Source organism: Anticarsia gemmatalis, chromosome 10 (genome assembly GCF_050436995.1).
Source record: "Anticarsia gemmatalis isolate Benzon Research Colony breed Stoneville strain chromosome 10, ilAntGemm2 primary, whole genome shotgun sequence".
Lineage (NCBI taxonomy): Eukaryota > Metazoa > Arthropoda > Insecta > Lepidoptera > Erebidae > Anticarsia > Anticarsia gemmatalis.
In genome coordinates this window covers 7,096,772-7,109,370 of record NC_134754.1, presented here as the reverse complement: position 1 = coordinate 7,109,370, position 12,599 = coordinate 7,096,772, and the positions used below count along the sequence as shown (strand labels likewise).

At 35.3% G+C, this 12,599-nt stretch overlaps 2 protein-coding genes across 7 annotated transcripts in view; both read left to right on the top strand.

Moving 5' to 3' along the window:
• Positions 1 to 12,599, top strand: part of stac (C2 and C2B_Munc13-like domain-containing protein staccato) — a 42,796-nt gene that overhangs the window by 17,092 nt on the left and 13,105 nt on the right. For 4 of the 6 annotated variants that reach the window (XM_076119376.1, XM_076119377.1, XM_076119379.1 and 1 more), the window contains 5 exons: positions 4,918 to 5,188; positions 9,957 to 10,303; positions 10,975 to 11,022; positions 11,352 to 11,511; positions 11,592 to 11,771. In XM_076119376.1, coding sequence (XP_075975491.1) covers positions 4,918 to 5,188; positions 9,957 to 10,303; positions 10,975 to 11,022; positions 11,352 to 11,511; positions 11,592 to 11,771 — 1,006 coding nt within the window. Of the gene's footprint in view, positions 1 to 4,917; positions 5,189 to 8,112; positions 8,433 to 9,120; positions 9,225 to 9,956; positions 10,304 to 10,974; positions 11,023 to 11,351; positions 11,512 to 11,591; positions 11,772 to 12,599 lie in introns of those variants that run through there. The other 2 variants (XM_076119380.1, XM_076119381.1) reach the window with 2 other exon arrangements.
• Ssadh (succinic semialdehyde dehydrogenase) lies at positions 158 to 2,460 on the top strand. The gene has a single exon (XM_076119382.1). The coding sequence runs from the start codon at positions 403 to 405 to the stop codon at positions 1,921 to 1,923; it is 1,521 nt and encodes a 506-aa protein (XP_075975497.1). The 5' UTR covers positions 158 to 402; the 3' UTR covers positions 1,924 to 2,460.

Genomic DNA, 12,599 nt, shown 5'->3' with positions numbered 1-12,599 from the left:
ACGTGATATTTATATAATTTACAAATAAAACAATATACAAATATAATATGGAAATTATTTGCTCTTACTTCATTTTTATGCTGTTTTTTTAGTATTGCCTAATGTAATGAAAATATTTTCAGAGATTTTTTTAAGTACTATGGAACGTAAACACCCATTTGGTAATGTCACTGTCAGTAATATGTCAAAATTATTTTTTGATATAGATCAAGACGAGAAATAAAGATCAGTCCATATGGTTCGGCTTGCTTAATGATACTTGTGGTATACATTTAAAATACATACAAATATTAAATTGTTAAGGTGCGTTTCCGGCGTCACCGATTAAGTGTCAAGACATTCAGATAATTCTTATCTGAAGAGGTACCTACTTCTATTGACTTTGCGAAGTCAAGAGAACTCATGGAATTGCTACGTATTGGTGTATCCAGGAACTTTAGAATATACCTCAACCACAGTAGACAAATGCATCTGTTAAAGGATAAAGCATTCGTTAATAACGAATGGGTGTCGGCACGTAGTAATGCGGTCTTTCCGGTGTTAAACCCGGCTGATGATTCTGTTATTACGAATGTGCCGGATATGGACGCAAGTGATGCCAAGAACGCTATCCAAGTTGCTGCTGACACTTTCAAGACTTGGCAGGATGTGACAGCCAAAGAGCGTTCAATTATTCTCAGGAGGTGGTATGATCTTTGTGAACAAAATAAAGACAGCCTTGCTGAAATCATAACTGCTGAATCTGGAAAACCCTTGTCTGAAGCTGCTGGTGAAGTAACTTATGGAAGCTCATTCTTGAGCTGGTTCTCTGAATGTGCTCGTCATCTGAATGGAGAAGTTATACCAAGTCCCTGGCCAAACAAGCAGATCATTCTTACAAGACAGCCACTCGGTGTCGTGTCTATTATAACTCCTTGGAATTTTCCTTTTGCAATGATAACAAGGAAAGTTGGAGCACTCATGGCTGCCGGCTGCACTTGTGTTATTAAACCCTCTGAAGATACACCTCTAACAGCACTGGCTGCTGTTGAATTGGCTGAAAAGGCAGGAGTTCCTAAAGGAGTTATCAATGTTGTCACATGTAGTAGGAAGAATGCCCCCGCAGTGGGCTCAGTTCTGTGTGAAGATAATCATGTAAAATGCATTTCCTTCACGGGTTCAACTGTTGTTGGCAAGATTTTATATCAACAAGCAGCTAAGGGAATTAAGAGGGTTTCTCTTGAATTAGGAGGAAATGCTCCATTCATTGTTTTCCCTAGTGCTGATATTCAAAATGCAGTTGAGCAAGCAATGCTGGCTAAATTTAGAAATAATGGCCAGGCATGCGTTGGAGCAAATAGATTCTTTATCCATGAAGATGTGTATGATAAATTTATAGCTCTTTTCAAGGAGCATATCTCCAAAGGTTGTGTATTAGGGCGTGGCAACCAGAAAGGGGTAAGCTGTGGTCCCCTGATCAACAATGAGCAGGCAAAGAAAGTATCAGGTTTGGTGGATGATGCTGTGAAGAAAGGAGCTCGCAAGATCATGGGTGGAGAATTTGACACCACCCTAGGGAATAAGTTTTACAAGTCTACAATTTTGACAGATGTCACACCTGAAATGAACATATTCAGAGAGGAAATCTTTGGCCCGGTGGCACAGATCTTTAAAATCAAAAGTGAAGAGGAAGTTGTGAAACTGGCAAATGATACCAATGGAGGTCTTGCTGCATATGTCTTCACTAAGGACCTTGGACAAGCGTTTAGGATGTCAAGAAAACTTGAATTTGGCATGGTTGCTATCAATGATGGTATATTATCCACTGCAGAAGCTGCATTTGGTGGAATTAAAGAGTCAGGCATTGGTAGAGAGGGCAGCTTGCATGGTGCTCAAGAATACACTGACATTAAATATACTTTGATGTCTGCCTTGGATAAATAAGAGCTTTATGACCTAAAGTGACTTGAGATTTATTACTAGGTGTCAAAAACTCATGCAACATACATATCCTAATAATCATAGTCGAAGCCATATTTTAAAGGTTTTAGGTGCATTTAATAGTCCATTAGAGACTGTTATGTCATGTTAAGCATTTATGATTTTTGTTAATGTTATTGTTATTTTTGAAATGTTTTATTTTATTATCCTTTATTACAAAAAAAAAAAACGATTACTCCACTTCCTGGCATAGGATGCTCATAGTTTGATTAAGATTATAGTGTTGGCAATTATTGTTTTCTTTTGTTATTTATTTTATTCTTTGAGTCTGTTTGTTAACCTGTTTTTTTACTATTTTGTCAATGTAGATACTTTTAGAAACAGTTGTTGTAGTTTTGTAGAATAGTAAAATGTTCTAATATTCTCAATCATTCCAAATCATATTGCGACAATAATTGTTAGTTACTATTATAATATGATGATGTCTTCCAACAGTGTAAGAATTGTTAAATGTTAAATCAATAAAATATTTACAAATAAGATTTGTTTTTTTTTATAATATCAAGCTTGTTATACCCCAAGGAGAAGAGCAGGGATACATAATCCGCATTTCAAAAATGTATATTGTTGGTTGTATGTAAAAGTTAACTTTAACGAATTTTTTTCATTTTAATTCCAGTAATTCGAAATATTTCACAGCACTTATTGGAAATTGAATATTTAAACGCAGAAATAGAATCTGAGACCTTACATTAGTAGTCTCACACTTATGGTCAAAGAGGTCAAGCCTCTATTTTAGTCAAGAGATAGAAAGAAAGTTATTAAAATCGATTAATATTTTTTACTAGTGGTATTAGCAAGTTTAGTAAAATTAAGTGCTCATGAAATCAAAATATATTTTATTGAACATTTTGTCAGCTTGACCGTTGCAAGATGTTATGAAATTTGCTTATCTCAAAAGAACTAGCTTAGTGATTACATTATTTGCCATTTATTTTCGCCAGTCATAGTATACTCAAGACAAGTAACAGTTATCAAAGTTAATCACCCATACAATGTGTTGTCTGTACCCTACACAATCGAAAAAATTTGATTCGTACTTAATGGCATTACAAGACACAACACTAGCCTTTTCACCGCCACGGACGTTAAGAGACGTAAAATTGAAAATCGCTCACGACGCCATCGACGTGATAGCACGTCAAAAATATCACTTTTTTATAGTTCAAAATAAACATACAACAATACGTTTCAAGTGTTTTCTTTCTCCTGTTATTATTACCTAAACATATTTATTACATTATTACACAAAGACATATAATAATTAGACAGTTGTACCTGAAAAAAAAACAAAGTAAATCATCATGCAAAATGTATAAATTTAGCCCGCAAATCCACGCCACAGACGTGAAGACGCGTCAACTAGTGATGTGCAAGGAAAAGGACTACAATCTAAACACTTTATGCAATATTTCGAAAACAAATTGAAATACTTCACTCCTTTCTGAAAAAAAAATTTTTTGTCTGATATGTTTTAAATTAGATTCAATACAAACCTAAATATGTAATAAAACTACCATATCTAGTGATAAACTCATGACTAAATAAGTGCAAATCGATCATTTTGTGGCAACTCTCGCGCATCTCTATTAGCGGAATCCCTTACAGTGCTTCGTACGCCACTGACGGAATCAGACGGCGCGCTCTGACGTCACCCGCGCTGCTGGACACTCGTAGTGTTGTTGCAATACGTTATTAATAATAGGTACATAAATTCTTGTGTATAATAAATTTTTCGTACACCATCTGCGCCACAAAAATGTCTTCAAGTCAAATGACGACAGAAGAGCTGTTGAGAGTGTTAGAAGGTGTAGAAGATGATGTTACATATTCTGAAGCAGAATCTTTAAGGAGTGACGATTTAGAGGTAAGTTATTGTTTGAATACATTAAACAAACAATAAAGGTATTATTAATGTTGTAGGACTAACAAAAAAACACAGTTATCATGCCAATACGTACTATCTATGTTTATTGTACCTTTTAGGTATAGTTACTACTTTTGTCGTTATTCAATATTAGAAATATGTTATCACTACATAGTATATTTGTATATTTCAAACTGTGTTTCCATGTTACTACATCAAAATAAATTTTATAGACTAGAAAAATATTACGAAAATTTTATTTCTACATTTATTAAAATCGTAAGATACGAGTACGAAACAATTGTGCAAAATTGAGTATTGATTATAATTTAACGTATTCAGATGAATGATTAAACGTAACGATATATTATACTTCACTCCGACTTGCCACACTGGTACATCTCTAATATAAGGCGGCAAAATTTGAAATCGCAGCGCTGACCACGCCAGTGGCGTTTCTTAACGTCAAAAGGTGTCGTCACAACTGGGATTAGTGCTGTGACTTTTTGAATAAAATATTTGAATTAAGTACTTTTTTTATGCAAATTGTTCGTGTATATCATTGTTATTTTTGGGTAATGAGTACTGAGTAGTGTAAAGTTGACACATGGGAGAAATTCAATAAAATTTTGTGGTACTTTTATGCAATTTTTACTCATAATATAAGAACACGTAAAATTAATCGAAGTTTTATCGATATACACTTTTCCCGTGACTATTATTTTGTAGGTATAAACGAAGGAATTTATTGCTTGGCGTGGGGAACACCGATTTTCAATATTACTCTGGCGGTGAAAAGGCTAGGCAAATGTATGGCGTGTAAACCAATAATTTGAAAGAATCCTTCAATTTAGGTATGCCCGGTTTCTGAGGCACATTTAGCGGTAGTTTATCTATTACAACTTTTTTTTTTAAATGAGTTTAAACGCTATTGAATAAATAAACTACCGCTAAATGTACCTCAGAAACCGGGGGTTATTCAGTTACGATGCCTACCTCATTGTAGATGTTGCAACCCTACATTTCTGTTAAAATGGTTAAAAACAATAAACATTTTTATTCTTTTGCAGAATACAAGAAGTGGATGACAGCTTCTTCGAAAAGTTTGGTTCTATTCTAAAACAAGCTTCGCAAAGAGCTGCTCTAGAGGAATCTACACCTTTGGCTCCATTGAAAGAAGCGGAGGAACAAGATGGAGAACAAAAAGAGTGCGAACTTCATACAGAGAACGCGAGTATACCCCGGGATTCTGACAGCGGTAATGAGACTTTGTTGGATACGGACTCAGAACCCGATGAACATGAGAAGATAGATCGTTATGTGGAGGCTGTCGGCTGGAACGTGAGTACCAATCTATTTTATAGTCATAGGTACTACAGGGTTGCTTGGTTACAGAAATCAAATTGTTTACAAAAGCCTGTGATGTTGAGTAGATGGTCTTAGATTAATTTCTCGTCAATTTGTCTTATTCAAATCTCATTATATCCCGTAGTTAGAACAGATTTTATTTGGAACTACGTTTGGCATAAATATGGCTTGTAGGTTCATTACATTAATTTAGATACATAAAGAACACTTACCTGCGGCTCGTATGTGTCCAGGAAATTTTCCGATTTATTTCATGTAGGTATAGCACCTAAATACCTACCTTACGTTAAATGAGGTAAACGAACCCACCTGGATTTATTCCTAAACAAGTGTACCTACTTATTTCAATTCACAGTAAGTACATTAACTATCCCTAATGTATTTATACAATTCGACCTATATCTCAAAAGAGAAGAGGGAAGTGCAAACATTAAGCTTTTCATCGCAGCGGAAATCGTCGTCGTTACATCATCAGCTGTTGTATTGTGGGTTAAGCACCTATATCCCGGTCCAGCTAGTTAGCTCTAATTGAACTAGACATTGGGCTATACCTATCCTGGGAAAGTGTGTCGCGGTTAATTTTGGGCTCCGTCGTAACGTCTGAACGTTGCAGTGACATTAACCCAAAGTATTTGCTATCATGGGCAATATTCCAAGGTGATGTCATGATTGCAGCGCACACTATGTGAAACGGTTTATTGTTTTAGATATTTTTTAGTATAAAATACCTTGTATATAGCTAGTATTGTATTGTCATTATTATGCGATGTGTGCTTCATTGTTAGATTGAATAACAGGGTTGTACAAGGTCAATATAATATCCACTGTGTTCCCGGCTTGTGTGTGGCGGCTCCTCCGTTTCTTGATAGCTACAATGCATAGGAAGATATAAGCACAATACATCATAATATTAAATCAATTGGCGTTGTGTAATTCCTTCTCTGTATTGACGTGACGTTGAATGCGGGGAGTTGTCGAGCGCACAATGGTCGCAATACTCGGCCGTGTTACTGGCACGTTTCCAGCACATTTTTTTTACTTTTCATATCTTATTTTGTCAACTTCCTCATCAAGGTTGCTCTCAATGACCGTCGTCGACAGTTGTCGTTATGTATACGTCACTCCAATGTCATTCCCCTCTAATTAGATTTGGGATTTCCTAAAACATCTGTCTAGTATTTTTATAGCTCCGGAATAAACAAAAATATAAGTGTTATTAATAAAGACTTATTATAATAGAATGATAGTATTTCATAGGATATTTTGGAAATTAATTGTTTTCTTCGTTGAATTGAAAGGATTTTTCGCTACTTTTAAATCAAATACTTATTCTTACGTATAGGTAACAATAACATCTATTATTAAAAAGAAATCAATTGTGAATAAATAGCTCGCCCACTTCATAATCCTACGTAATGCTGCTAGCGCACGGCGCACCTCACTTTCGATCACCTAGATCTAGACAGTTATGCTATTGATATCTGCATTGTCTGGATATTCTCAAGATGCATTAACGTAATCTGAGTTCGCGCTCCCTACAAGCTTAGGAACAGTATTAAGTTGAAATTGAAATAGACTGGTTTGCGTGGCTTATTTATGAAATTAAACATAAGTTCATCTATACTAGCTCTGCTCAGAGTTTGATAATATTTCAACATGATAACGCATTTTTAATCATTGTCACGAGAAGATGACTTTCATGTATGTATGTTACTCAATTTTGCATTCTTGATTATAAAAATGCTAAATAATAAAACCGATGTCAGTGTCTTCAACTATATCTCTGCCCAATGAGTGAGCATTCTTCTTATCTCCTTGAGATACGTATAATGGCATAGAACAGATATACATGCTACCTACTTGTAAGTAGTGGTTAAAGTTCTGTTATGTAAATAAATTGGCAATAATGTAAGAGAGTAGTTTCCGCTGCCGGCGAGCCCAAACGCACGCGGTTAATAAAATAAATAAAGCGTTCAGCACGCGTGCCTGTTGCCCTGCTAACTAAGAACCTTGGGTTTTGCGCGCTAAACATGACTTAAATTATGATAAACATCGTCTGAAATTTTAAACAGATCCAATAGTGATAGGTATTATTGTAAATATTAAAATAAGTGGCCATGATTGGAAATAGGAAATTAAACTTTTTATTAATTACGTACATGATAGTTGTCCATAGGCAATCGTTTTCAAAGCGTTGACTTTACATAAATATCCTAGCTGTAATCAGTTCTTAGGTTGGAGTAGGTACATCTGTAATATTAATTCGTTAAATTTTTATCTCTATAGTATGATGTCTAATGCCTAACAGTTAATTCCTGGCCGATATGATGTTCTTGAAACGATGGTTTGCATTCTATACCCATCAATAACTTGTATCTACATCATTAATGTCGGCTCAAGTGTTCAATATGTTTTTTTCATAGGTAAAAATACATTTAGGTTTCCATTAAACTTTTCATAATTTGCTGTTGGGTAGTTATCCTTGTTTCTATGAAGAGGAACGTCGTAATATATCACCGTTCTCCATTAGCAAAGATGTTTATGAATGGTGTGTAGTAAATTCATGGATACATTGATCTACGTTTACTTACGTCAGAGGGATAGTTGTAATAAAAGGTTTTTTTTTATCCACTCCAAGGGTTATAAAGTCGAACAAGTGAAATTTCACCTCACATTGATGTGCGCTCTTTTCCGAGTCGGCTATTTTTTGACTTAGTATTTTTGGAGCAAATAATTTTGTCAATAAGTATCATAATAACAAGAATGTCGGTCGACACATCTGAAATCTCGAAATATTTTGGAGATTTTTTTTATTATTTAGTTTTACTCTCGCATTCGTCTTCGTTGGCGGCGCTTTGCAAAAATAGAATTTGGCGGCAGTGCGGGTTCAATCCCTAGTCCCGGCCGGACTCCGCCAGTGCACCGGCAGCTCCCATCATATTCATTTATCTTTCCTTTCCGAGTTTCGAACATAGTTTGAGAAACTTTAAGAGTGACAAATGAAATTAAAAGCGAAAATGATGAACATAGCGTAACTGTATTTGTGATTGTTAGTTAATGCGATGTGTTGTGTGGTGAATAATAGTGTGAATATGTAACAGTCGTTTAGTGAAATTTAGCGAAAATGAATGGAACGGGTACACTTCGGACTAAGTTCAGAGGCGTGAAGAAAGAAATGCTAGACAGACAAACTAGCATGCTGATTCAGTCTATGACAGTTAGTATTATAATATGATCAGTAAAATAGAAGTTTAATTACCATTTTATGTTGGTTATTTGACTTAAAGTGCTAGTAAACAAGCAGTAAAAACGACATAAAAATTAAAACTTATTATCTACTTTAGTCGTTATTTATTTATGTGCAGCTTTAACTTAATTTAACATCATGTAGTAAGTCAAAAAAATATGTTAAGTTGTTAAGCCAATGGTGTGTAAGTATGGATCCCCAGATTCTTTATTATATGAGAAGTTCTATTAAGTGATACGTGAATAACTCAGTACCGGCTAGTAAATGTTTCCAACCGCAAAAAAATGTACTTCCCGCACCTGAGTATCTCGGTGTATATTTTAAAAACCAAGCGTGAGTCACTAGTTCAGAGAATAACGACCTTTTTATAAAGTTCACTGGGTAATTAATCTGCCGCTCGGTAAAACAAACACAAACCTAGTTATTCTGTAACCAACGGAGTGGGTAATCGAAAACACCACCAGCAACAGTTTTCTATCAGATCGATAGACTTCCCACGACGGCGCAGTAACCCAGCTATTTTAAGGGGGTCACTACATACACAGTGGAACTCTTTCGATAATGACATTCGAAGTTGGTTTGGTTGGTCGCAGTGTCGGGTCGTTCCGGTGTTGTCGTTACCAGGACACCCCATCATTCAAAACTGCCGATGATTCATTCACTCAGTGGTGGTTTTAACTGCAGTGCGGAGGTTGTTGTGCTATTTAGATTTCCGATTTTGTCGGCTAGTTTATGAAATTGCGATACTATTATGATTCTACGGTGAGTGTTATAGTTACGTAGGACCGGTGTGCTTCTACCTACACTAAAATAAAAGTATTGGATGAGTAGTCAGTGAGCTAATCACTCATTTTGGTATCTTTGTAGTAGCTATCACGTTAAGGACTGATTTCGTATGTTGTGCAAATGCGTGCTATTATCTTGAGTGCAATGTGATATTCTAACTGAACAGGTACTTATAATTGAGGGAAATTATCTGATTGCACTCGACATATAAATATAGATTGGTCCAATTTACTACTGCACTTAGTTTATCGAGTGAAATCAAGGTGATAGTTTGTTGTAAGATTATAATACTATCAGCTACTTGCATAGGTATTATAAGTATTCTAATAGAATCTAACAAAAATGGTGCTGCTTTTTTACATAAAAAGTAAAAACGTTATTAAAAAAGTTGTTGGTATTGAATATTCAAAGGTAGTTATAGAAATAAATAGAAAAAATGTAATTGATTATTGCATAAAATGTCTAAGATGGGCCTTCTTTGCTTTTGTTTAACTGTGATGTTTTGATTATATTATATTATGTTTCGAGTTCATGTAGATAAATGATCTTGTTTCATAGTCAGTTTCATAGTCTTATGTTTATCAGAACGACTAAGACATCTGTTCAGCAATATTTATGTCAAATGTGTTTCGTAGGAAATAGCCGTAGGTCATGGTTATAAATTAAATTAATTATCATTACCAAGACTAAACAAAGTTTAAATTGCAGGTCGATGAACTTTACTTGGAAGTATTGTATGAGATATTGCACAATGTCGGGGGATGTGACGTAGGCTGCGAAGTGGGACAGCTGGCTATGCTGTCCTACGTCCAAGAAGCTTTCAAAATAGCGAATGATAAACATACACAATTGCTAACACAAGCTGAAGCTAAGGAACCACCGGAGTTGATGCTGAATGTTGAAGTGGTTGAAGCAAAAGACATCGTTCCTAAGGACCCTAATGGACTCAGTGATCCTTTCGTCACGATATACCTGTTGTCAAACCCGACTCATAGGTACAACACATCAGTGAAGTCTGGCACCCTCAATCCTCAGTGGGAGGAGCATTTTTCCTTGTAAGTTTTATGACTCAATCTTTTTCAATCTGCATGCACAGGTGTGTAAACAAAGTTACAGGAAATTGTTAAGTTTTTATTCAATTAAAACACCCGTCTATTAGAAAATTAAAAGCAATGGTTATCGGTTAGAATACAGAATTCGTGATTGTGACTCAAAATCGCGCTGTTTATTTACTTTATGAAAATTTATTTGAGTGTTAGATAGCTGAATTACAAGTTTGAATGAGACAGTTTTTGCGATGTTGCATTTTGCTCTCTTGGTGCTTCATACAAATGCTTTCTACCCACCAACCTTATAAATATACTTACGCAGACAAAAGAGATAAAATGCATCGTCGGTGAGGTCATGTGCGAAGTAAATCTGCAGTTAAATACCATCTCAATGCCAGCTAATCTCAAGCAATAAAGTTTCATAAAAATATTAAATCCATCTTTTCAGCAATGCACACGACAAAATTACTTTATTGGTAGAATATTATGACGTGGTTAGAAAACAGAGAAACGCCATAGTAGAGTAAAATGTAGCTATAAAACATTTTACGACTCCATTTGTTAAAAGCGGGTAACAAGCCTTATTCTTGGCAGAGATTTCGAAAATAGATGTTCAATGTAATATTATGTTGCTTGTTGATGTACCGGTGTAAGAGTAAATATTTGTATGTTTTCAGACCTATGGCCGGCAGTGTTCAAGAAGATTCTCTATGTTTAGAAGTATGGTAAGTTTCGAACACCATAGTTTATGCCAGTAAACTGAGAGAGCTGTATTGAATGAATTTAAATATGCGTGACCATAACAATAACGTAGTACTAGAAAAGGTTAAAACTCTACAATAGGGCCACTGAACTGACCTACTCTTACCACCCCGTTTATAACGCTAATTAGCAATTATAATTAGCTCGTAACTATACCCCAGTTATTTATGTTTTATAATTGAGATTATTAACGTGTAACGTTATAAAAATACTATTATTGAAGAAGTTGTAGCATAAATGAAACGTTTCACACCGTAGGTCTTCTCTAAACAAAGTAATGTTTTTATTTTAGGGATTTCGATCCTGCGGAGACAGTCAAAGAGAAAATGACAAAAATATTTGAAGTCAAAGGTGTAAAAGGTCTGCGGAAGTTGATGAAGGAGATAGCCATCACTGCATCGACAGGCAAACACGATAATGAACTGATTGGAACTTCAAACATACCACTGAAGGTGAGAAATGTTCATTTTAACTCTCTGCATAATGATATTTACGAATTGACGTCAGAAATTAACTGTTATTTTTCTTGTAGTCGATTCCCGCGGGCGGCATGACGATGTGGTTCGGTTTGAGCAAGAAAAGTAAATTGAAAAGACAGGGTGTGGTTAAAGTACGCCTCAACTTTTCTTCAGAGAAGAACGCTCAGGTTGCCGCGCAGGAACATAGGCACCTGCTCCGTATCATTCTACTGCATGAGCTTGAAAACTCCAAGGTATGTTTACTGCGCAAATAATATAAACACATGAATGATTACTCATTGACATAGACCTACCTGCTGATTGTGCAAACATGGAATGCATACAAATTACCCATTTCCTTACTACAGTCTGCGTAGTACCGACTGTAGAATACAATCGCTTTAGAATCAGTCAGATCGGTATTAAGTTATTTACCTTGTGATCTAGAAAGAAAATACCATTGCATGTTTCAACCTATTAAGTAAAGCAATGATGTCGTAACGATTGCATCTGACTGTTCACGTGCATTTGTGTACATTGCATTTATTAAACGAGTGACTCACAGGTCTCTTATTGTTATTACTAACGGAAGAAGCTGATGAAGGTTTTATCGCCTTAGGTATACGCAACACCATAAAAATAGTTATGATTCGTCTTTCGTCATATTACGAACAGAAGTTAGGATTTGTTTTACAAGTTCTTACGTCAATGGGAGCAGTGATATTGATACGAATAGTTTGAATGTTCTGTTTTATGTGTCTATCAGATCTGCGTCACAGACCGCAGTTTAAAAGTTTAAGACTGTTGCGATCGTTAACCGATTCTGAGTCTGTAAACTGTTTGCACTGAACACATATACGTCTGTAATGCATAGAATAAACAAACTTCAAGGTCTTTTTTGGTATAGAACATAACACTTGTTTTTGCATAACAGTTCGTTTACCGCCTCCTACAGTTTGTTTTGTGGACATTTGTTTTTATATCGTGTCTTTAGTCACCTTGACTTTCTTGTTAAAGTCATGTCTCATTTATGAGATCATAATTGTATCTAGGTATATGTAGATTATGTTGCTACAATTATT